This window comes from Lepidothrix coronata, unplaced genomic scaffold (genome assembly GCF_001604755.1).
Source record: "Lepidothrix coronata isolate B3197 unplaced genomic scaffold, Lepidothrix_coronata-1.0 Scaffold334, whole genome shotgun sequence".
Classification (NCBI taxonomy): Eukaryota; Metazoa; Chordata; class Aves; order Passeriformes; family Pipridae; genus Lepidothrix; species Lepidothrix coronata.
Window position 1 is genome coordinate 156,609 of NW_016690514.1, and position 25,027 is coordinate 181,635.

General features: G+C 42.2%; 1 protein-coding gene across 2 annotated transcripts in view; it reads left to right on the forward strand.

Annotated features, from left to right (window-relative positions):
- The window catches only part of MYO10 (myosin X), a 162,937-nt gene that overhangs the window by 44,830 nt on the left and 93,080 nt on the right, over window positions 1-25,027 (forward strand). Inside the window, exon 1 of one of the 2 annotated variants that reach the window (XM_017838360.1) lies at window positions 23,626-23,679. The exons of the other annotated variant lie outside the window; for it this stretch is intronic. Coding sequence (XP_017693849.1) covers window positions 23,641-23,679 — 39 coding nt within the window. The 5' untranslated portion in view covers window positions 23,626-23,640. Of the gene's footprint in view, window positions 1-23,625; window positions 23,680-25,027 lie in introns of those variants that run through there. 2 annotated transcript variants of the gene reach the window in all.

The window sequence follows — 25,027 nt, forward strand, 5'->3', positions numbered from 1 at the left end:
AGCATGCTACCCCTCTGCAGTTGGGTGGTTGTGGCAGACACGGGAGAGGAGAGGGCCTGTACCAGGGGAAGCAGCATCAGTCAGCTTTGAGCAGCTTCTGGATGTTGTAGGGTTACAGGGATGTGTATATATGAGGGTGGAAGAAGAGGGTGCTACTTCAAAGCAACCTAATAGTCTTCCTTTTCTGGTTGGTTTTTTTTATTTTATTTTATTTTATTTTTTTTTAATGCCTCCTACCTGCCCTTTGTCCTGTCTCCCATGTATAGGCTTCTGTGCTTTTATTTTTTTGGTCTCTCTAAGCTTCTGCTTCAGCTTTGCTTCCCGTAGCATTCATCCTTGCAGCCTGGCTGTCATTTGCATCTGCTTTTCTCTCCAACAGACGAGTACCTGTGCACATGCACCAGCATGTCAGGGGACAAGGAGGGCTTGTAGCTCTTGGGGGCTGGGACTACAGGGGGCCTCCGGGTGGGTTGATGACAGCGCCTGGCAGCCAGGGCCCATTGCACCGCCCAGCCAGGAGCAGGGTGGCCAGGGGACACAGGGCAGCGCCAGCCCTGGCATCAAGGACCTCACTGCAAACCCAGCAAACCTGAGCAGAGCACAAAACCTCATCAAGCCTTTTTCAGCTCACAAGGAGCACAGGAGTCAGATGTTCTTCCTGTCCTCCTTTTGCACGCTGTGGTCAGGGTTACCATAAATAGCGGCCTGTCGGAGCTGCCAAGGGAAGCTCCAGGAGGTCTTGCTCAGCAGCAGCTAAAGCACGCCAAGAGTAGGGCGGGCTTTCCCAAGGTGTTTGGCTGCTAAATGTCTGAGGCTCTACTGAACACTCACTATGGGATATTTCTCCAGTGATTTGTAACTTTGTACAGATGATGACTTTTACAGGAAAGATAAAATCTTGCCTCTTGGAAATGATTCTTCCCTTTTTAAATTAAACTCGCCTTCTCCAATAAATGGTCTCATAGAGTGTTCACATATCAGCAGCTATTGTTAGCCTGAATGAGACGAATAATGTTTTGCCTATGGTGATAAAATAAGCTCTTTTGAAAACATATGCATTACTAGCAAGATGTGTACCTGCCACTGAATGCTTCATCTGAAGCTTTCTATGTGTAGCAGAATTGTAAGCTATTGGGAAACAGATTTGGGAAGGGAGCACTTAATAGCTGGAAGTGACACAAACCTATAATGAAAGTCAATATGTGTGTTTTACTGGTGATTATTTCTCTTTTGAATGTGCATTTTTTTCACTTGCATCAGCAAGGAGTTCTAATTAGAAGTAAATAATGAAATTCATTCTATTATTAATGCTGCTTTCAGGCAGGCATTTAATATACATTGAAATCTGATGGCTAGAACTCATTGGCATTATCTGTGTATCATTATTTGCTTAAATGCAATTACACAGGATTTCTGTCACCACAAGATTTGACCAGGAAATGTAAAATTCTGACAAGGATACTTCAAGGTCTGGTAGGCATTTGAAATATGTTAATGTTTTTCACATGTCCTTAGCGGGGCAGAAAAGAGAGCAGTATGATCAGGAAAGCAACAGAAGCGTGACAAAGGCTTGGTTAGTGCAGCACATGAGCATGTACTTCTAAGGAGAATGTGACCGCTGCACCGAGTTTGTAAGTGAACAAAACCCTTGATGATGGGGCAGAGGCTGCATCCAGCAAAGCCTGTGCAGGTGAAGGGGAGGCCAAGAAGCAGAAGGCTGCTTGGGGGGGGTCCATATTTTCTTAAGGAGCACCCTTGGTTTTCTTCTCAGTTGTTTTCCTGAGCATTTTTAAAAATGCTTTCCCTATATTGATAGTTAATGATTGTGTTAACAGATCGGACCAGGGACTGCTATGCATATTCAATTACTCCAAATTAGTTGCTGATCTCTGTTAATCCCAAACATGCCCACAGTGTATGTATCAAATGCATTTATTCAAATGCTTTCAGAAATGAGCAGAGCTATTGCAATGCAATGCAGAATCTTAATACCTCTAAGTAGGTTAATACAGCTCTTCTGGAAAATATTGTAATGTGTACATGTGTTGTGTATATGATGGGGTGGGGAAATGGGCGTGTTGGTGCTCACACAGATGTATACGTGTACTGTTTCCTAAAAACACTGGATGTAAAATGTGTTTACACGGCCTCACATGCAAGTCCATTTCTGTAGAAGAAATGGTGGACAACAGGAGCCTACAGAATTTTTCTGAGTGAAGGCTTGATTTTTCAGTTATAGTGTCACGCTGGTGCTATATTAAAGCCCAAGGCCTTGTTTAAAGAAAACACCGTCAAGTAGAGTAGTATTCACTTTGTGGTATTGATAAGCTCTGCAGTTGCACTTTGAAAAGTCCTTGAACCAATATCACTACTTGAGTCAGTGCTGTTTGAATATGAAATCCTTAAATCTGACTCTCCACAAGCTGAACAGTTTACTGTACCTGATGTCCTTAAAGCAGATTAGGCAGCTTGAAGTAGACGAAGATCCAGACACCACAGAGGTTCAGAGTTGCTGAGGCTGCTCTCGAGTCATGCATTTTTTGCATAACTTTTAACCTGTGCACAACGTGATGTACTTAGCAGTTTTAGTGTGGACATTATGTAAATACTAAGCACCTTATCAGATGTGGTTCAAGGTTGCAGTTACAAGCAATGTTTCCTCTATTTATGTATGAAAATGGAAGGAAATGTCTTTTTATACGGCAATTGATTAGAAAACCTAGTTTTCTAATTTGTAGTGGACAAGCATTACAACACTGGTGCTTGTAAAGCAAACTCATCTTTGAAGTGATAACCATGGGAAACAGTAGCCCATTCTCTTTTCTCTAAAAATTTCTGAATGGACAGATTAATTTTTATAATGGAAGATGAAAGTAACTTATAAGGAAGCCTTTGGAACCTGGGTCCAGATTTTTTCAACACTATTAAATGGTATTTGAGTTTTTAGGACCCATGAGTTCATGGAGCCAGACTTCACCATGTGAAACGGAATCCAGTCAGCCTCATTCCCTTACATAGCACGTATTTTAAATCTGTTTTTAATTTGCATTTGGGATTATGTGTCACTGATCTAAATACTGTAGTAGAAGTGTCAACTCTGAACCGTGTATGGAGGTACGTAAAGTAGCAGATCCTGTATTTGCACCAGGACACAACAGAAGCAGCTGAATTACTGGCTGAGCCGACCCTTCTCCTCCCCATCTTAGCACGAACTTTTCTTCTTGGCAGGCATAAGGAGCAATCGAGCATAAGGAGAAATAGCTACCCTCTGTTCTTCCAGGCTTACTTACCAGTCCGAAATACACTTGCCTTTTGGAAGAGTTTGTGAGATGATGGAAAAATGGAACAAAAATCTGGATGCTAAGCTAGTAGTTTCATCTACTCCTGTAATTAAGCTCTGAGCACTTGTATCTTTGTTGAATCTCTGTTTTGTTTGAAGCTAATTTAGTTTCCAGTCTGGCAGGAGCTGTCCCCTTTATGTCAGTTTTTTTCTTTGCCCTTCTTAGCATAATGCATGCTTTCCGGAGACCAGCATGTTATTTCTATCTAGTGAAGCACCCCCACTGTGCTGATGTAGTTCTTGAATTATACAGCTACCAAAATACACATCCCTAGAGTGAGTAACAGCTCTTTGCAGTACATGTGTAAATATTTACATCCATTTCCCGCCCACTTGGTAAAGCACTCCGTTTTTGTACAGTACAAAGTGCTTTGTATACAGAAAAAAAACACGCTGTTTAGTTTCTAGGGTTTGTTTTGAGGGGGCGTTATGTTTATTTAACAGAAGGCCAAACTAGTTGTAGCATGTATTTTGTAGGGTAGTCCTGCTTTCATCCAGTTTCACAGCTGGGACAGCAGATTTATGATGAGGTGATGGACTCCTTCAAGGTCAGGTGGTGAATCAGTGGTTGGGTAGGACATCAGGTCCTGCTGACTCCAGCGCTTTGTTTAAAAGTTCCAGCACACAGTTCTGGCTTTGCAAATTACTGCAGAAAATAAACCAAACTTATCTCCAGCCCTGCAGTTAATTTCAATAAACAAATTTTGTGGGAGCTGTTATGTTTATTTAAAATGAGCTTGATGGGTACTGGTAGGCTCAGACTTGCCCTTGTAGGGGGGATTTCTGGAAATGATTGTGGTGATTCTTTTTCACTCTTTGAAGAGATTTGAGTGCTTAAAACCACATATTTAATATAAGTAAATGCGTGCATCAGCTACTGCTGCTTTATGTTTACTGCAGAGCAGTAACATGTGCAGATCCTCATCCATTTGTTACAACATTGTACCGAGTAGTGCATAAAAGCAAAAGTGACAAACTCATAGTGTCAGAGCAATTGGAAACCTCACGGCAGGTTTGGGGTGGCATCTCCTTGACTTACAGTCAGGTACAGTGAGCTGCAGCAGTGAGGATGGCTGGGACTCCTGTAGCCAGCCCTGACAGCAGCTGTGCTTTTAAGGAGCAAGTGTCTCGCTGGCATTTTCTTTTACAGGAATATGCAAGATGCTGTATGGCCATACGTGTTGTCAGAGGGGCCCGGCTCTTGTTCCCTTGGGCTTACAGGAGAGGAGGGAGGTCCTTAGGTTCAGAGAGATAGTGCCAGGTTCCTTGTGTTGGTGATTTTAACTTTTTCCAGCATTTGTGTAGGTGGCAGGTTCTGACTGTTGCTTTCAGCCAAGGGCACCACAGGATGCTTGGTGACTGAGGCAGAAGTGAGTTTGTGAATGCTATTTGCTAATTTCCAATTATGAAACTTAAGAAGTGATTTGTATTTTTTTTAGACAAAGTGTATTTCTGCTAAACAAAAAAAATTGCAGTTCTACTAATGGAAAAGCACTTAATGTCTGTGTTAATACAGGTTTGCCAAGAGCAAACATCTTGCAACGTTGTCCCTTTACCTCTGTTAAGTTCACCCAGACTAGTGGGACTTCCATGATCTGTCAACAGCAATTCCTTTGTGCTGCTTCATCTGAATTCACGCCTGACTATTCGGATCTGAATGTGCAAGGCCTCATAAGTCTGGAAGATGGAGCAATGAAATTGTTTTTTAACTGTTTTGGTTTGGATTTTTTTTTCTTTACTTTCTCATCAGGCTGTATTTTGAACAGGCATGTGGTTTAATTTAATTTTTTCATCAAAATCTGCTTTCGGTAACTTGAGGTTTTAAAACTTTCTTCTGTTATGCATCGACTGCAGTATTACTGGGGCGCTTCTTTGTGATTTTTTTTCTTCTACATACGAATGCAAATGGATATATTAATCTCAGTTCTTTTATGATAACTGAGCTTTTGCCTTGATTTGAATTCCTCTTATCAGTTGCATCTACATGCAAAACTTGTAGCATGTCAGGAAAGTAAGGTATGCTCTCACTATCTGTCAGATGCAAGGCAAAAATAAAATCTCTAGCTTTATGCATTTAATAGTAAATTAATAGAGATCTTATCAATTGTTAGAGATGTATATTACTAACCTCAGCTGAAAGCTTGATGTGTGGTAGGAAATCAAGCTAATACTTGCTCCATCCGTTAAAAGGAGCAAGCACAGCAAGAGGCCAGGATAATGAGTATAAAGAGATCAGTAAATTTTACTATAGTTTTGAAAGCTCATTATTGAATAACAGGTTTGCGAAAAGGCTTGGAAAAAAAGCTAGCTCTTGCTTTGGAGTACAAGTGGAATTTGAACTTTAAGGGATCTTGGATCCGTTACAAATATATTGAAATACATGGTAGTGTAAGTGTCTATGGTTTGGTCTCTGAGCTCATGGAAAACTTAGTTTCTGGGAGTATAACTTTAGTATTAAAAGGCCTGTTATTCATTTCTTGTTTTGTGTTTTAAAATAAGTCAAAAAGAAAAATAAACCCAAACCACCCCCAAACTTTGCTCTTTGCTTTTGTATTTTGTTTGAGAAGTATTGCAGCTTTTTTTATTGTAAGTAGTCTGTAACAGGTCTATAGTCCTGGGAACATAAGCATTTTTCTTAATAGAAAATACTAATGACTAAGCCCCATTACAAATTGAGAGGAACTTTTCAGCTCCCAGTAAGTTTAGTAGCCATATGTGCAGGAGTTCTCTGGGCAGTAGTTGCGCTGTGGTTTCACCTGTGTGTGTTGGGTTTATCCAGAGACTCCTGTTGCCATCCCTGTGGGCTGGATCTATCCAAAGGTTGGTGAGGTTGAGCATCCAGTGGGGTAAAAGTTGTATATCTGATGTGAGCACAGCGTGTTGAGTGTGGTCACTGGAGTAACCAGAATCTCCGCTTCTGACAGCCTCTTCCCACTGGAAATAAACATTTACTGGATTTGAATGCACTTCTTTTCCCTGGGATCTAGCAGTGGTTATTCGTAGTGTTTACTTGAACTTGTCTCAGTGGTATTATCTTCTGAGAGCTTTAGACAACATGGTAGTGTCTTAGTAACATTTAAAACTGCCTTGTGTTTCAGGAGTGTGTCCTGTGCCCTTCCTAAGTGGCAGATTGTTGTGTGTGCCTCAATAGCTTGAATTGTGGAATTTCTGTTCCCTGTGGTCAGTATCCTATTTGAAGCATCTGCCTGTAGTATTGTGTTCCAAGGTGATGTCTCTCCACTGGTTAAAAACATCTTTCAGAGATCGCTGAGTTAACAAAGCTTTGCATGCTAACACATTTTGCACCATTATTTGGAAATGAGATTGTCTTTCTCACCCCTCCTTTTCTTCAGAGCACTTTCTTGGAAGTGATTTGTGCAAAGCCAAAATAAAAATCTCTGTGTGGGCACTGCTACCACTGTAACCTCAGCTGATGTAGCTGAATGGTTTCGCTGCAGTGGTGCAGTTTTATAAGGAGAAGGACATGCTTGCAGTTAAGTGCTGATTTTTTTGGGGGTAAAGCTGTTCTCGTTTCTTCACAACTGGGCAGAAAAGTCTTGGACCCTGGGCCAGTCAGCGTGGTTTGCATCTCAAATGCACATGAAAAAGGGTCAAGTGATTTTGGAAATAGCTGAAACAACTCTGTTGGAAAGGGTTTGACTTCAAGTTGCTGGCACTAGACTGAAAGACCTTTGGACTGCTGGAGCCCACAGCACCAAGGGAATAATTTTTGAGTTTTATTACTTTTGTGCATGTTTTAATTGGATTGAACTGTGCCCCAAGAGGCCTGGAAAAACATTTTGGCACATGTGCTAGGACTTCCCTGGCTGCGTGGACAGTACTAACCCTGGAACAAGTAAACCCAGTAGCCTCATGAGCAAAAGAAAATTCACTGAAAAAGCACTATCACTGTAATCATGCTGAGGTCAAGGGCCTCTCCTGGGAAAACCGCTCATATCTGTGAGTCACAGGATGCATCATCAGGATCTAGTGTAGACCTGTCTTAATGGGAGAAGCCTCTGGTGATGAGAAGTAGATTTGTGTGCAGACCAGTGCTTGCTTACTCTGTTAGCAGCCCTGTATGTCTGGGTGCTTGAGTTACCTTGTTCTGAGCGGGAGCAGATGAAGGGCATCAAAATCAGTGCTGTTTGAACTTTGTTATCTGACTTAATTCCACTGACGAGTCATGTGCTTTCTTTGACTTGTCCTCTCCAGAAGTGCATTTTGGTAGTCTAGGTTAGACCATTCCCTCACCAGCAGGTTTCCTCTGCTAGTATCTGGGCTGCATGTACTGTGTTTCCCTGCCTGGGAACATAAAGCAGTGTCTAACGGACATACTCTCGTGGTGGGGTGGCGATTCTCTCTTTTTGTGCAGCATCTGATAAAGGGACCTATTTTGGTCTTGGTCAGATCAGTTAAATCAAACCCTATAAATAATGATATTTGAATCAGGTGCTCTAATTTAAATGGTGATGGGAACCTGCACAGCTTGTTTTTAGGGATGCTGAGTTTCTTCCCAGCATCTTACAGTTGTTGAATATTTGAAATTGAAATTTTGTGCTTGACTTCCAGCATCCCAGTTTGAGCCTCCTTTTCCTTTTTTGGTCTATTTCCTTCTCTGAATATTTCAGCTACAAAGGAATCTACCTAATGGAAAATCATGGGGACTATCTTTTAATTTGGTGCTTTGGCAGCTTGCATTTATACCTGGGCAGTTGTTGCACCTGGTATGCTCCTGTGGGGTGTGTTTTTTCCCCATAGTATAGTAGTATTTTTGCAGAGAAGCACAAGATTGTGTATTTTCCCTTGAGTCTGCTAGGCTTGCAAGGCCTTGGGATGGTGGTGTCAGCAAATGTGTTGGGTTGACTGAGCTTTTTCACATGAGTGAAGCCCAGAAATGAGAACTTCCAAAATAGCAGTAGTTTTGTATTCTCTACAATGCAGAGATTTCGTGAGAATAACTAATATAAATTAATTTTTAAACTATACTAGAAACAAGCATGATTTTCTTGTACCTACCTCTCTTGAACTAAATGAGACACTGGGTGATTCCTCACTGGTACCTCAGTGGATGTAACTCACTGTAGAAGGTCTTTGCATGCTTTGCCTGTGTGTTGTTTGTCAATGTGTATGTTAACAGAAAAATGTATGAAGATACTAGTATAAAGATTTGTACTTGAAGCCATGGTAATGTGGAATGACAGATAAATAATGGTTCTTTTATTTGAATAATTGGTAACAGTTCATTTTGCTGAAAGGAAGGAAATTGTGTAACTCAGTTCTGAAGCATACACAGGTGAGATGGAAGAGGAGAGAAAAATAATAGAATCATAGAATCATTTCATTTGGAAAAGACCACTAAGATCGTTGAACCCACCTGTTAATCCAGCACTGCCATTGCTTGAATCATGTTAGGTAAATACTCTCAGGGTGAGGTGACATTAGCTCAGGCCATGGGTAGCTAAATGAAATAGTTGTTTAATGCATCCTTTGTCTTCTAATCTGGTGCTGTTTGTTCTGTAGAAGAATTTTTCATTGTTATAGCTTGTATGCTGTACTGCAGTAGATTCAGGCAAGTATACCCATCAGCTTGTAAGTTACGTGGATAAAACCACTCAGACCAACTCTGCATTTTTTTTCTTCTACATTCCTTGCAGCAGAACTTAGTTTCTTTCTAATGAGAGGGAGAAAAAAATTACAAAATGAGAAAAATTAGAGTCCTTGCTCACCTTGCATTCCATCAGAACCATAACGAACAACACAGTGGACTTTGCAGACTATTGGAAATTTATGGTGAATAATTCTAGCATTTAAAGGGATAGGGAATGGGACATAAAAAGCTAGGCAACCCATGCACTCCCCCGTGCCCTGCAGCTTCCCCCATTGATCTCTAAAGCTGAATTCTAATTCGTGTGTTTATCAGAAAACACAGTAAAATAAACTTCTTTGAATAGTTGGGAGTAGACTGGAAAGGTAAGTGGAGGGCAATGCTATTCACTAGTAGACGAGACTGCCATGTCTGTGTATCTCTCTTGCAACCTTTTCTCCAATTCAAGGAATCAGAAAAGGTGGTCCAATTTTAATCTGTTTGTTCTAATTGGTTTTTAGTAACGTCAGAATAATCTCACTGTATTTCATGTCGAACTTCTAGCTAACCCTCATTTTAAATAATATAGACTGGAGCTTTTACAGCTTCATGTGCTCGAGGTTTGTCAAAGTAAATTCAAAAACAAACAACAGTATCCTTACAAAGACAGAAAAATACTGGTGTATTTTTCTTTGCAGCAGAAGGTTGGGTTTTTCATTCCAGGGCTATAAACATTACGGTTATGTGTAATGCTACCAAGTAATTATCTGAATATAAGACATCTTTGTTGTCTGTCTCCATAATTCTGACACAACTACTGAAGAAGTACTGTCCTTATTTGGGACAGAAAAAAAATGCTGTGAATTGCTCTTTGATGGTATCATGGGAACTAGTTACAATTGGGCTTCTCCAGCATACACAATACATGCTATCTGGTATGTAATACAAAGTGGTTTTCAAATGTAAGCACAGGTTAAACTACAGAAAATTAAGTTGCACACATATGTTTTAATAAGCGGAGCCACCTTCATGTGTGTTGTTTGCCCTTTTGCTTCTTGAGTTTTACAGTTCAAATGCAAACCAGCCACTTTGTATGCTGATTTTATGGGAGTAACATACAGAACAGTCTTGTCAAACTTTTACAGCCAGAAGCAACTTCTTTTCCTTATCAGTATATAATGCACGTTCTCACACATAAAACAACATCCATGCCATGCAGTAAGACGTCTTTGAAAGGTATTGCATCTCTTAACCACTCCATCTGCCCATATTTGTGGATTCATGCCCTGCAGTGACCAGTGAGTGCTCCAGTCTTCTCAGCAAGTTCTAGCAGTGCCACTTGTCTTTTTCTTCAAAGAAACCTACCACATGGCCCAGACAGGCCATGTCAAACCTACCATTCCTTTTTTTTGAAGCTTGAAGATTTTGTATTTAACATCCACAGGCTTTTCACAAGGATAATGAAAAGAGATTCTTACCTGCATATTAACAGCAAATGAACAGTAATGCATGCAATATTATCTCTAAGTCTGTAAGAAAGGGGAAATGACACTGAATCTAAGACAGACAGAAGAAAAGTTTTTTTCAGCTGTTCTGTGAATTCTTAGGCTCTTGAGCCTGATATATTTGTTCGTGCTTCTTTTAATAGTACCGAGCAAAAGAATGTAATACTGTTTTTCCCCAAGCTAGACATATTAAAATTTAGTAGTGTTTTCATATTTGTACCTAGGAATCTCCAAGAGGTCTTTGTGCCAGACACTGTAAAACTTTATAGCAGACAGGTAGCTTTTTTCCCTAAAAAAGGTTCAGTCAAAGAAAGAGCTCACTCTGGCATTCCTAACAATGTATACTTTATTTGAGTAATAATCCAATTTACTAGTATGCATTTGAGAGAGCCTGAGTAATTAGTACCTCATTATGTAATCAGTCTGAGTAATGCTGGTGTTCAGGGCAAGTTAGAAGATAACTGTGGGGTGCCACTTGTAAATAAGAAATTTCTCTTTTTTTTCCTGTCTAAACTTAAAGATTTTGAACTTGAGTATAGGTATGCATTCATGCCCTTTTCCTTATTTCTGCACAAGATACAGTAGGGTTTATTTATTTATTTATTTATTTATTTATTTATTTATTGGGAAAAAGTCTGTCGCCTTTTTTTTTCTCCTCTTTACTCCACTTCTTCCCTTTCTCTTCACCATGGTTTCATGATGACTGAGCCATTGTGGAATATTCGGCTGGTTTTGTTGATCTTAAACTAGAGCAGTCCTTGGGCAGAGGAGGTCTGGAAAGCTTCAGCTGGGTGGTGTTCCCTCCTAAAAACTAACCGAAGATGTCATAAATGACTTGTCAGGGGCACTCCAGCTCCTCCAACTCAGGGGAGGCTGGCATGTGGCTGCCGGAACCCTCTGACTTCAGCTGCATGTGAGTCTGAGGGATCTCGGTTGAGCTCTCAGGGAGCGGATCTGGGTTTCATGTTGGTAATAAAAAATGCTTAACCGCCTTGGCTGCTATCTTAAGATACGTGCAGCTTTGTTTCATGCTTGTCCAAACCTGTTTTGTTCTTTCTTGCAGCAGACTCTCCTCTTACTGCAGCTAACAGTGCTGGGAAAGTAGGGAGGTGGAGAGCCAGTCCCGATTATGCCAGTTTAAGATTTCCTTGCTGACAAGTGTTGTGGCTTTCCAGGGCAGTTCAGCCTAACAAGGCATGTTGGTGGGCACCTTGTTTAGAGAATATCATGCAAACATGAGAGCCCTGAATGTCTTGAGGCTTTGACATTTGTGCCACAGCTAGAAAAGGGCCTCGGTAACTTTTTAGGAGGAATTCATGGTTGAAGAGAGCAAAACAAGGCCCTGCTGCAACAGGCTGATGTGTGTAGCGATACTGGCCCACAGTGCTTCTCCAGGAGCTGCTGGTCATCTGCTGGAGACTGCTGATGTTGTCTAACCACACTGGTCTCCACACTGGAGAAAAGTAAGACTCCAAGGGCAGAATATACTCTGTAAAACGGTAAAATAAGATAGCTTTGTGCTTTTTGAGAATAATAACGTTTATGATGTTTTTTGATGCTAAAACCTCCTTGAATAGTTAACCTATCAGAATATATTATTAAAAGAGCCTAACTTTTTGCTTACTGTACAGAAGAATTATTCCAGCTTCTTTCTCCTTTCTTCTGTCAGTTACTATTTTTGCCAAGTTGCCTGAGCAGCAGTAAGAGCAGAGGGACTCCCTGCCCTCTGCAGTGACCCATGGTTGTCTGATGGTAGAAAGGCAAGGTCCCTTGTTCCTTCCCTCTGCAGACACAGAGTCCTTTTTCATGGTCCTGCTAGCAGGGCATGTGAGAGCAGTGCCTCTCAAGAGGGATTATTGCAGAATTATTATTTCAGAGGATTTGCAGACATGGGCAGCCGTCCCTGCAGTAATCATACCCTGGCAGGTTCCTCTCCAGCATATGGAAGCTGGTATGTCTATTTTTTTATTTCTAGATTGAAACTGACAATCTCCCCATACAGCCATCTCCCTATCTTCTGGGAGAAATAGGAGTGTGAGATGCCCCTAGTTCATGTAGGACGTGCTGGGAAGAGCAGTATAGCCCTACTTAGCCACAGAAACAGCACTGTGGACCAGGGTGTTGAGGTTCAGTGTCTCAGTCTCTGGGAAGAGTGGTTTACTGGGGTGCAGAGCTGAAGCTGAATTTCTTCTCTTTATCTCTGGCAAAGTCAGTAAATCCTTCTAGCATGGTGCATGAAGCTTTCTGTTGTGGCCTCTTTTAGCACTGACACGGGCTGTGGTGAGCTTTACTACGGGGCCCAGGGAAATCAGCAGAAAAGCTGAGTGAATGATCCTTCCTAGACCCATGCTAATTCTACACATGGACTATCCCGTGTCTCTGAACTGCAACTACTGGCATCGTGGTTAACACATCTTGGTGGGAGGAAACCGTACTCCTGTATGGAGCCAGCTGAGATTTAGCTCCAGCCTAGACTATGAAATACGGCTAAAGAGCATCTTCTGTCCCAAGACTGTTCTGCTCCTGCCAATCATTATAAGTGGCACTGGGTAATTCTCAGTGTGGATAAACCACCTGCACTTCTTTTTTTTTTTTTTGATTTGCCAGTGCTTCCATATTAGCAAAAAGAAATTTGTTGATATTTAGGGTGCATTCTTGGGCGGGGGAAACTGTGCTGTTGTGCGACTTGCGCTAACTTGGGCAGGTTAAAAGGCAGCTTTGGACACCTGCTGGTATGTCCCTGCCTACAGTATAATTACCTCTGCATGTCAGAACCAAGCACATAGGAGTGGTCACCTCTTCCCACTGTTGTCTGAGGGCAGCTTCCAGTTATCTTCAGTTAGAGCTGGAAAAAATCCCAGTCGCTGTTTAACTGAATTAATGGCTGTAGTGACAGAGGGAGTGGCCACACTGTTTCTCCTCAGACAGCCCTTTCCTGAAAGGCTGATGAATTGTTTTGAGATCAGTACAAATGATAAAAATTAACTTTGAAATGGCATAGCCTTGTTAACAAGGCTGCTATAGAAACTGTACTGTGTGCTTAGGTTTGGGGGAAATGCCCAATGTTTCATGTTTACCTGCCCATAATTTTGCTTTGAGTATTCTCCATTGTGTGTCATGTGTCATCATGTCCATATTTATTTTCATGGATAGATGTCCTTAGGAGCTTAATGTGTTCAGATCCTCCCTTTTCTACATAATTTTTGTGGAAGGAAGTTGAATAGACAGTTACCTCATTAAGGATTGCTTTGAGCTGTAGATAAAATATACCCTTGGCTCTCTTCCTAGCAGTATAGCTGTGTCAAAACCTCACACCACAGGCCACCTGCAGGTACAGCAGGTAGTAAACACTGGCTTAATGAAAAGCCCCTCTGATCCCTTAAATACAAGAAAAGAGTGACTGAGGGGCTGATGTTCAAGCCAGGATTGTACCCAGTTCCTATTTTCTGGGCTTGAGCAACAGTAAGTAGTGCCAGGGGTGTGGGTAGGAGCGTGACATGCAGATTGCCAGTAAAGGGGAGGGGTTGGTTTGTCTTTACAAGGGCAATTACTGATACTGTAGAAATACCATTTTGTGATATTGTGGGAAAAAAAAATTAAAAGTGAGCTTTAAAAAGAACTGTAAAGGGACTCTGGGTTTTGCTGTCTTTTAAAACAAGGAGCTCATGCTTCAGTTTGAACTTAGGCTTTCACAATTGGAAATTACATGAAGCTGTGTCAGGGGATTTTAGATTAGATATTAGGTTCTTCACTCAGAGTGCGGTTGAGCACTTGAACAGACTTCCTAGGGAAATGGTCATGGCACTAAGCCTGCCAGAGTTCAAGGAGCGTCTGGACGATGCTGTTAGTCACATGGTTTAGTTTCAGGTAGTTCTGCAAGGAACAGGGAGCTGGACTCTGATCCTTAACGGTCCCTCTCAACTTGAGATATTCTATGATTCAGTGATCTCTGCAAACTCACAGAGCTTTGTACCATGTCTCATATTCAGATTTTTTTATTCTTGTAACATAAAGGCAAAAAACCCAGTAAAACTAATTGTTTTTTTTTAAAGAAGCAATGATGAGAGGAGAGCCTTATCTAAATGTCAGCAGAGTGACTTCAAAAGGCCTTGAAAATGATCCCATCAAAGACAATTTCAGGCTCCACCAATTCACTCTCATGTTAATCTCTTGCCTATTCTGCTTCTCTGGAAACATGTCAATATGGAAAGATCTAAAAGGTGTTTTTTAAATTAAGACAGGAAGGTTCTATTGAAGCGGACACATTGCCGTTGTGAACAAAAACTTGTTTGATTAAAAAGCTGAGTACAATCGAATATTGTTACACTGAGGCATACAGCACTTACACTAGCAGAAACCAAGCCAAGATTTGCAGAAACTAAAAAAAAACGGGGGGGAGAGAAGGACATAAATTGAGAGTTTTATAGTTAAATGTTGTCAGGAGATCTGAAAGCTGAGATTGCATATTTATGAACTTCCTCTATGCATATGCAAGTTGTCATGTCTTTAATTCACAAACAGCTTTAAAAACAGTCAATGCAAAGGGTGTTTTTTGCCCTCAGCACTGGATTCATGATTAATGCCTGCCAGTATCCTTTTCTTGCTCTATATTATTATATTGCCCTGATGTGTTTAGGGCATCTTATGTAACATTTACACTCCTATTTCAAATAAGAGCTCTGATTTCTTGTCTGACAGCCCTTGTGTGTTACCTGTGACATTAGGTCCTCCCTTGGGTGTGGGCAGAAAGACAGGGAACCAGCTGACTGACAGCTGGACTGAGGTGCACCCCTGCCAGTGTTTCAGGGACTGGACACTTTAAATTCAAAATTAAATGCATGTGTGGGATGGAAAGCAAGTTCTTGCCTTGCCAAAGGGAAAGTGGCAAGCAGGAGAGGAACACCAGGAGGTGAAGGAGGGAAACTGGAAGCATAATGGCGGGGTGAGGGGAAGGGAGGAGAAATGAGTGCAGATAGGGGAGATTTTGCAAGAGGAACATGGAGATGGTGGTAAGTCCTGGAAGAGAAGCATGCTTTGCTCTGTTGCCAGTGGTGTAAGACCTGCAGGAGGAGAAGGTGTGAGGTCACTGGGTCTGTGGAGGTTACTGCTCGAGCCTCTGTGGGTGATGTGTTTCAGGACAGAAATAGTTGTGGGTTGTAAAACTGCGCAGACCTCCCTGACCGGTGCATTGCTCTAGGAGTGTGCTGGATCATACCACCAGTAGCCATGTGCTGTCTGTACTGTGCTCTTCTGCAGCCTGGCTCCTGGCCAGGTCAGTTACCTCACGGCTGGCATGAGGATGGCCCTGGCACTGGAGCCTGCTGGAGTGCTCCTGCAGGTCTGTCAGCTGGTGATACTCAGCCAGCACCAGGCAAGCGATCCATGGAGCTGTGATGTGCAGCTGCATCTGACTGGGTTGGACCAGGCCTGACAGAAGGAGTAAGGGAAACCTAAGCCCTGTATTGTCTCAGTGCACTGAAATTTGCTGTCAAGGCCATCCATTTCCAAGCCTTTCTTCTGGGTCTGTTATGTTTTTACTCCCTTGCAGCCCTCTGCAACTGCAGCCTTGCAGAGGGAGTGCCCTAGCCCAGTGGCTGTGGTATTCCTGTGCAGGGGGACCAGCTCTCTCCAGGGTCATGCAAGGACCTTTCAGCCATTACAGCTGGTGTTGTGGCAGAGCCTCATTGGTTTTGGTAATAATGCAGTGGTGATAAGCACCACAAACTTCCCTGAGAGGAGCTTCCTGCCAAGGAGCTGTACCTGTCAGCAGCTCCCTAGGTAGCTCCTGGTCCCCCCTGTGCACAGCTTCATGCAGGTGGGACAGTCTCTGCAGGGTTTGGGTACCGTTATACCTCTGGACTATGGGGGCTGTGCCAACAGCCCAGGCAGGGTCAGTTCATAGCGAGGTCAGAAGAAGCTAGAGGGATGAAGCCCAAAGGCTCATGATGGCATTGCTCAGGTTTTATTTGGCATCCTGGAGAGCATCACTGGTGTGTCACCTTCTCTGGCAAGCCTTCATTTGGAACAGGATTTGCTCTGCAGGGATGGCCCCTTGGAGCTCTGGCTCCCATGGAAGCATTGCTGCGAAGTTGCACACAGGCTGCTCCTATTCTAGTCTCAGAGACAGTCCAGTCAGCTACCTGCCAGGGTTTTCCTCTTTTTTGTCTTCATTTTTAGAAAAAAATCCTATTGAGATGAATTGCATTGTATCTCAAAAAAGCTGGTATAATTTGTAGGCTGCTTATTGAACATAGTTGTTCTACTTCTTGGAAGCAGGGCATTTTTTTTCAAATTCAGTCTTGTTCATTCAGTTGCAAGTAGACATTGTTTATCTCATGTGAATCACTGAATAAATATGAATTTGAAACTTAAAGTTTCACTTGTTACTTGCCCTGTAAATGATGTTGACAGGAAAGCTAAGGCTTTCAGTGCCTGCCGTTGTCCATCTGCTTTTCCATTGTGTGGAAAAGGAGGAATAAAGGGTGAGGCTTTTTTAGTGTTTTGTTCTTCCTCCTGAGAAGAGGAAACCATCAGTTTTTACCCCCTTGTCCTTTGAGCTAGTAAAGCGAAAGGAATATTGCCCTTTTGTCTGTTTACTGGGTGCTGCTTAGAGTAACACTGACTTGGAAGGGCCTTTGGTGGGGTATCCCAGAAGAGATGGAGGATTGAACCCATGGGGAACATGGGTCCAGACCTTCTGTTTCTCTGCTATGTGATGGAGTCTGCTCTGGGGTCAGAAGCCTCTTCCCTGGCTTCCTGTGCAGCCAAAGCTGGCTTCCAGTTGAGACCCTGGTGCTGATCAGCTATGTAGCAGGGAGCCGAAGGCCCATCCTGTGGTACATCTCCTGTGTCCTCCCCTTTGACTGCTTCATTCTATCCAGGATTGTGGAAAAGCTTGAGCAGCTGCAATCCTCCCGTTTCTTTAATCACAAGGAGAAAGGAGCACTTTTCCATGGTCAAGAGGGTGCTGGTGACACACCAGAAATGTTGCCCATTTTCTGTAGAGCTACAGTCACGGTATTTATAGGTGGACCTCTTAAACATTGAACTTTGTGGTGTCTACAGGTACTGTAAATTATACAAGGTCACTTGGAGACAAAGTATAGATGCACTTTTTTTTCCTTGTAAGAATTAGTAGGGACTGCCTAGAGGCTTGGCTTACAATACTATAATCTAGGTAAAATGGATGTGTTTAATTTGAATTAAATTTCTTACTTGTCTTTGTAGGCAAGCCCAATTGAAAGGTCATAAGTGCCGAACCTCTAATTTGAAGCTTGTTCATACTTGATGACAGAGCTTGTCTATGAACGGAAACAGTTCAGTGTATGGAGTAAACTGCCTTGAAGTGCCTCTCATGGAATAGGCGTTAGGTGGGAAGTGTTGATCAGACAAGCTTATTGACAGTGGTCAGTGTGTAGGGAAACAACAAAGAGGCGTGATTTATTGGGGTTGCTGAGCTGTGCTGTGGCGATGACCAGGACTGCCATCCTCGTAATGTGCTTCCCCACACTGTGGAGCCTGGGAGCAAAAAGGGATATTCTGCGTGGGTGTGAGAACCCAAAAGTTGTAGTAGGAAAGCTTTCAGGGGAGGTGCTACAAGCCATCGCTGGTGCTGTCTCTGCTGAAGGCTGGGGAGAAGGTGGGGGAAGGCTCTGGGACAGACTCCCAGCACTTGAACCTGGGAGCAGCTACTGACCAGGCCTCAATGAGTCTGAGCAGGGATATGAAAAGTGGACTGAGAGGAAGGGTTTGGAACGGATTTGATTGATAGGACGAAGAACAAAGACTGAAAATGGCAGGAACTAAAGTGAGCAGAAGTTAAGAATAAAGTACAGGATTACACACAATTTACAGGTTATGTTTTACTCAACTAATTGGGAAGGTACAGTAATGTGTTAAGTGGTCATTTAGTCACTTTGCATTAGAGATCAAGATTAATATCTAACTGGAAAGGGAGGCTGGGGAGTGGGGTGATTCCTAGCATAAATGGGGAGGAATTTTACAGAATGGGTGGCTGATTCTCAGTTGATGTGTGTATGGGATTGTTGCTTGAAGAAAAGGCCAGTTAGTCACAACAGTAATGAGATCTGTTTGGTAATATTTTTTTCTTGACATCAGTAGATGCCTTACATAAGATTATTTCATTTTCCTTCATAGTTTAATAGGTAAGAAACTTCATTGTGGCATTTTCTTAGTTGCTTTGAATGAGATTAAATTATGTTACATCAAAGCAAACCTTGGGCCCTGGTACATCTTATTTCCTGAAAGATTATTTTGGGACAACAAGGTGGATGTCTGAGGTCAGCTGTTACAGAGAAATAGTAAATTATTGGACAAAAACATTTCTTGGGTCGCAGTCTTGTCATGATTAACACTAGAATTTTAAAATGTCAGTAGTTCATCTGCTTTACATTTGGTCTTAAATTACTTTTGATTTATAAGAGAACCTCCTTGTCCTGTATTTTAAGTATCTACTTAGACAGTAGATCTTTTCAGGAAAAAAGAGTAAACTACTACATTTTAATTTTTTGTTTAATCTGTGGGTCCTTGGACTTGTCATGATTTATTTTCTTCCCTGGAACGTCGCATTCCACAGCTTGTAATGTGAGCTCAAGGCCTCTTTTTTCTGCATGGACTCATGTATAAAGACATTTTGTAAGATTTATTGCATTCTTTTAGCTTCTAAACACGAGGGAAACACAAATGATGATACTCAGTTCAGACCAACAGCAGAGAATGAAAAAAGAATTGGTATTCTTAAGTGGATGTTTCTCAGTACAATTCTGTGTGTTTTGCTGGGCTGTGCTCATCTCTGCTGTGGTGCCTTAGAAAACCAAGGGCACTGATGTTGTGAACACACGAACCAAATCCTCTGGAGCTGCTCTTGAGTCATGTGGATTTTCATGGATATCACCATAGCCATTGCAATTGACTGTCTGAAAAGCTCACATAGAGCAGTCTCTGCAGCAGTGACAGAAGGGCTGTGGGCTTCACTTTTTGGGTCAATTAGATTTGCTTTCTGGTGCTTGTGGGCTGCCCAGATGCTGTAGCAGTTGGTTCACTAATACCATTGGCATTATTGAAAACATAGTGGTTGGTTGGTTGTATATTTTTGGTTTGTAAACCTGTCTCTCAGATAACTTTTATACAATACTTCTTTGTCTTCACTTTCCCCATCTTACTGAATTTTGTATTTGCTATATTTTACATTATCCCTCTGGTTATATGGATTTGAGCAACTTAATTTAAATCCAGTGAGTGACAAGACTTTGATATTTCTGTTTTCTGTGTTTGCATACCAGGATTATCTTCTGTAAGACCCTGCAGTTTGTAGAGTACACCTAGAGTTGATAAAAAATTTTCAAGAGGGCAGCAGAGGGAGATTGGTTGCTCCATTTCTGTTACCCCTACCAAGAAACCCTCTTGATTTATTGCAATAACACTGGTGGCAGGGACGTGCTAAGCTGCGTAACCATTCCTGAGAACCTCAGCACTCAGTACTTGACATCAGTCAGGTAGTACCACATCCAGCACGTGTTACTGATGGTGAAGCTGATGGCAGGTGACCAGCTGACGTGGCTGCTGCCTGCATGGTGGGTGACAGCTGTGACTGGTGGTCCGGCTCGAGGCTGCAGGCAGGCATCTTGTCCCCATCTGGAGAGTGGGGAACCAGTGCCCATGACCACCTTTTGCTCTCATCTAATTAGCAGTCTTTGAATTAAAGAAAGAAAGAAACTTGAGCCCTCGCTGGCTGGGGGTTGTGTTTGGGAGGGGTGATGGTTCAGGTCACTATGTGGAAGGGGTGTTTTAAAATGCTTGCAACATGTAAGCTTTTCAGTAGACTGTCTTGCAGAGAATAGTTTCAGTAATGATCTAGCTTGCTTCAGGGCTTCCACAGTGCAGACAAGCCTACTTCTATCTTTAAATAAAAATCTCACAGAATTCTCACTAAAACAATGAAGATTGTTAAATTCAAATACCAAACTGTTGATCGGGAAACTGCTGGAGTACCTTCTGCCTTCCTCGCATCTAATATGGATCATCAGCATGAGGCCAAAACCCCATCTCCTTGTGAAAAACACCCTGAGAGGTTCAGTTGTGTGTGGGCTCTGTGCAGGCTGGAAATCCCAAGTATGACTTTTAGCTTTTGAAAGAAGTGGGGATTGTGTGGGTTTTTTGATGTACATAAGTACTTAATTCAGCATTCTCTTAAACTCACTTGACTCGGCTGTTGTGAAATCTCTTGATGCCATTTAATGACATGATTCAAGCAGGATTTTTTTTTCACTTGGCATCGTGTCATGAAATGATACAGTAAAAGAGAAAGCATGTGTAGTCCTGTCATTGAGGGCCTACTCTGACGTACTTTGCTTGTGCTAATAAATTGTATTAAAAATTAAATCTTTTGTTAAAATACAATTTCTGTTAGATCCTGAGTTTAGGGGTATTTTTTCTGTGCAGCAAATTAATTTTACATTGTTTTGTGATATTCCCCTTAAATGGAAGGCTTGAAAGACAACTTTTTTTCCTTTTCTTTTTTTTTCTCATGCCAGATTAATTGTGCGGGATAGCATTGGTCCCTCAGCTTTTTAGGTCGCTTCCTCATTTATGTCCCTTTTTAGTGTGTTCATCACAGCACCAATAAGCTGTGGAAGCGACAGTAGAACAGTTTTGAAGTATTCTCCTTTCCCAGTGAAATGCACTTGACTCTTGTTTAGCTGAGTTTGCTGTTTTGTCTTGTATTTCTTGAGCTTGTTCTTTTGTTTTTGTTCTTTGCATCGGTCCATCCTGTCTGAACCTCTAATTTTCACTTCCATAATAATATTTAGAATTCCTATTTTGCATGCTGTCTCTTTAAAGTTTAATTTAGAGTTTTCCATGTATTCAGTTTGTTTATCTTGAACCATTTATATCTAGAAAGGAAAGGAGTTTTTGCTGAATTCTCATTTAGGGTTGTCTTAAATCTTATTCTAGTTTCCTGCATATTTCACTTGACGTTCCAGAAATGTCAGCAAGGTCCTTGAGGATGGATGCTCCTGCACTCTGCCAACAGAGTCCTCTTGAAGTTCAGGAGCCAACTTGGTCATCTTCCTCTTCTTTGTGCTGACCCTGCAGAATGACTCTTAGTTCCTATTTCCTGAGGATTTCAAGTGCTGTAACATTTCATAACATGATCTTCTAATTAGTAACAATAAAGTTCAACATAGCTTTTCCATGTCCTTATCCTAATAAGAGTGTGATTCAAGATGAAATAATACAAAGCAGGCCTTTCAGGGCTTGAGCAGCAGGCTGCAAAAAGCCCATTTTAAGGAGTTGAGGTCTGTGCGTGTGATCCTTCAGTCCTGTCTCATGACTTGGATCTCGTTAGATGATTTTGACTGAGTTTTTACCATGGTTCTGGTAAAAATTAAAAATAAAGGAAAAGTAGCTACCCAGTGTTGGGGAAGAGGTCTTCCTCCTTTCTAATTTGTGTGGCAGCCATTATTAGTGCTTGGTGTGTTTTCTAGCTGGTCAGTGCACCATCCTATCTCTGACCTAGCTCACAGAACCGCTTCCTCACCCAAACAAGAAGGCAGTGGGAGAGATGAAAGTATGTGAACAACGAACCTGAAGAAGAGAAAATAGTAGTTTGAGTGGGAAGGATGAATTTGCAGAGACCATCTTCAATAGTGCTGCCATACACAAGTCAGTTGTCGCATTGTTTTTCTTGGTGTGTTTCTGTGAATTCTTTACATTAATTAGCATGCTCAGTGATGTATGGGGTGCTCTGCCTACTCTACTAACCTGTGTATCACATATCAAAGAACAGATATCACAAATATGGAGATTATCCTCCTAGAAGTGATGTTTTACTTCCTTTCCATGTTCACAGGATAGGTGCCAGCCCATTTTGGTTTCCTGATTGTCTTATTGAGTCTATTTTTCCGTATCCAGGATGATACATAGCCTTTGTTAAGTTGCTTACTTTTTAGGATTTGCTCTCTTTAAATCCCTTTTATTTCCAAATCTTTCAGCTTGTAGTATTTATGTTCTGCAGTATGACTTTTGGGTTTTTTGTTATGGTTCTTCTGACTAGGAACTGCAGTTTATTACTTTTGAGATGTAATTATCTCTAATTCCGCTTGTGCTCTGTGTGGTTAGTCTTGGGACTGCAAACACACTTTTCAGCCCCAAAAGTTTTGCTGTGAATTTATGCTTTCCACATTCATTATGTCTATTAGATATCTGGACCTCATGCTCCTGTATCATGTACAAGTGGCTGCTTTCTCTGTTGATATGGTTTGAAGCTGGCTCCCTGCCAAGTCTCCAAACCTTACCACAAGAAGTCGTCCTCCCCCCCCAAACCTCAGGGAGAAGAGGGAGAAAAAACAACCAAGAAAAACCGAAACGAGAGAGAGACAGCTAAAGCAATATATATATAAATATACTTACACTTATGTTACAGTTATATACAATTGAAATATATATATATAATTTCACAAGGGAAAGGGAAGGGGGAAGGGAAAAGGAACAAAACCAAAATAGAATATATATATATATATCTATATCCCGACTAGTAGCCCAATATCTAGCAATTAAAAGAGTTAGCAAAGAAATATCTCACTACTCTCCTTGGGACAACCGAGAGTCGCTCTGAAACGATCGCCGGCAACCTCTGTCTCCCAAGGTCGACAAGGCCTAACCAGGCCTCGCTCCCCAACACGACAGACTCAACAGCAGGGAACCTGCACCTCCAAGCCGCCGGAAGGAAAGAGAGTGAAGGCCTCTCCTCCTTTCTTCTTATAGCCCAACTTACGTAAAAATTGTAGGGAATACTGGGTAAATCTGGACCCTTCCTTGGTTACAAACTGGTCACCAAGGAAGGCCTAGCCAAACTACCACACTGTCCATTCTCTCTGCCCTGTACAAATCCTTGTCCTGTCATCTTGATGTTTGTTCACTGCAAAATAAGGCTCTGATCTCTCTGTACCTGTTTTTTTCTCTCAGTTAGGGACCGTGCTTTGGATACTCTGAATCTATAGGAACTTTCTGATGGTTTGTTCACATATCCTGTTTATGTCTGTGATGCTGCCCAGTGTTAGAAATTTGTTTCCTGAATCTCCTTTCTCCCCTAGCCTTCCTTTGGCATGCTTTCTGCTTGTGTAAGTGACATCTGTAACGGTGCAATGGCCTGTGCCAGCATTTGTTATGCCTAGGATACTATTTTAATGAACAAATATGTTCAGACAGTACTCCTCTGTCAGCTGGTAAGATATCCAAGTACAGAACTTTGATGTTTATTCTGATCTGCCTTCAGCCTCTTGCTTCTTCAGCCTCTTTTTTGTGCTGATCTCAGCAGGACAGACAACATCACTGTTTTCCTGGATGGCCTCCTACGATGACACTTGTTCAGTCTTTCATTACCAGGAGCATATGTAAGGTTTTATGCTGAAAAACCTCAGAGGGGTTTTTTCCTTCTGCACAGAGGCGGCCCCTTAGGCAGTGCTGCACAATGTGACCCCCAGCCTGCAGCAGCAGCCCCCCGGTGCTCACTGGTGCTTGGGCTGATGGTTATGTCTCTGCTTCCATCTGCTTGATAAATATTAGTTTAAAGGATTTTGGAAGGGTTTTGTTTTTTTTTCTAATGTTCCACATTATCAAAGTATTTGCATTAATTCCATGCTTTGACTTCCTTACGCTGAAATGGTGCCATTAGCAGGGACGAATAATGCCTGAGGAGCATTGGCTATGAGAAGCAGGCATATGTCTATAAGGGTGATGTGCCAAGATGTAAATTAAAAGGAAATGGGATGCTGAATTCGAAATCTATTGTTTTATAGTCTTTAGTGATGTTATTGGTATTCATAAAAGTTTAGGTAGATTGAGGATGTGTATATCTTAGCATTCTGCCTGGTGGATGAGGGGAAGGCTGTGGATATAGTCTACCTGAACTTCAGCAAAGCCTTTGACACCGTCTCCCACAGCATACTCCTGAAAAAGCTGGCAGCCCACGGCTTGGACAGGGGCACTGTGCTGGGTTAGGAACTGGCTGGAGGGCCGGGCCCAGAGAGTGGTGGTGAACAGTGCTGCATCCAGTTGGCAGCCAGTCACTAGTGGTGTCCCCCAGGGATCAGTGTTGGGCCCAGTTCTGTTTAATATCTTTATCGATGATTTAGATGAGGGTATTGAGTCCACCATCAGTAAGTGTGTAGATGACACTAAGTTGGGGCGAAGTGTCGATCAGCTGGAAGGCAGGAGGGCTCTACAGAGGAACCTGGACAGGCTGGAGAGTTGGGCTGATTCCAACAGGATGAGGTTCAACAAGGCCAAGTGCTGGGTCCTGCACTTTGGCCACAATAACCCCCTGCAGCGCTACAGGCTGGGGACAGAGTGGCTGGAGAGCAGCCAGACAGAAAGGGACCTGGAAGTCTGGATTGACAGGAAGCTGAACATGAGCCAGCAGTGTGCCGAGGTGGCCAAGAAGGCCAATGACATCCTGGCCTGTATCAGGAACAGTGTGGCCAGCAGGTCCAAGGAAGTGATTCTTCCCCTGTACTCAGCGCTGGTGAGGCCACACCTGGAGTACTGTGTCCAGTTCTGGGCCCCTCAGTTCAG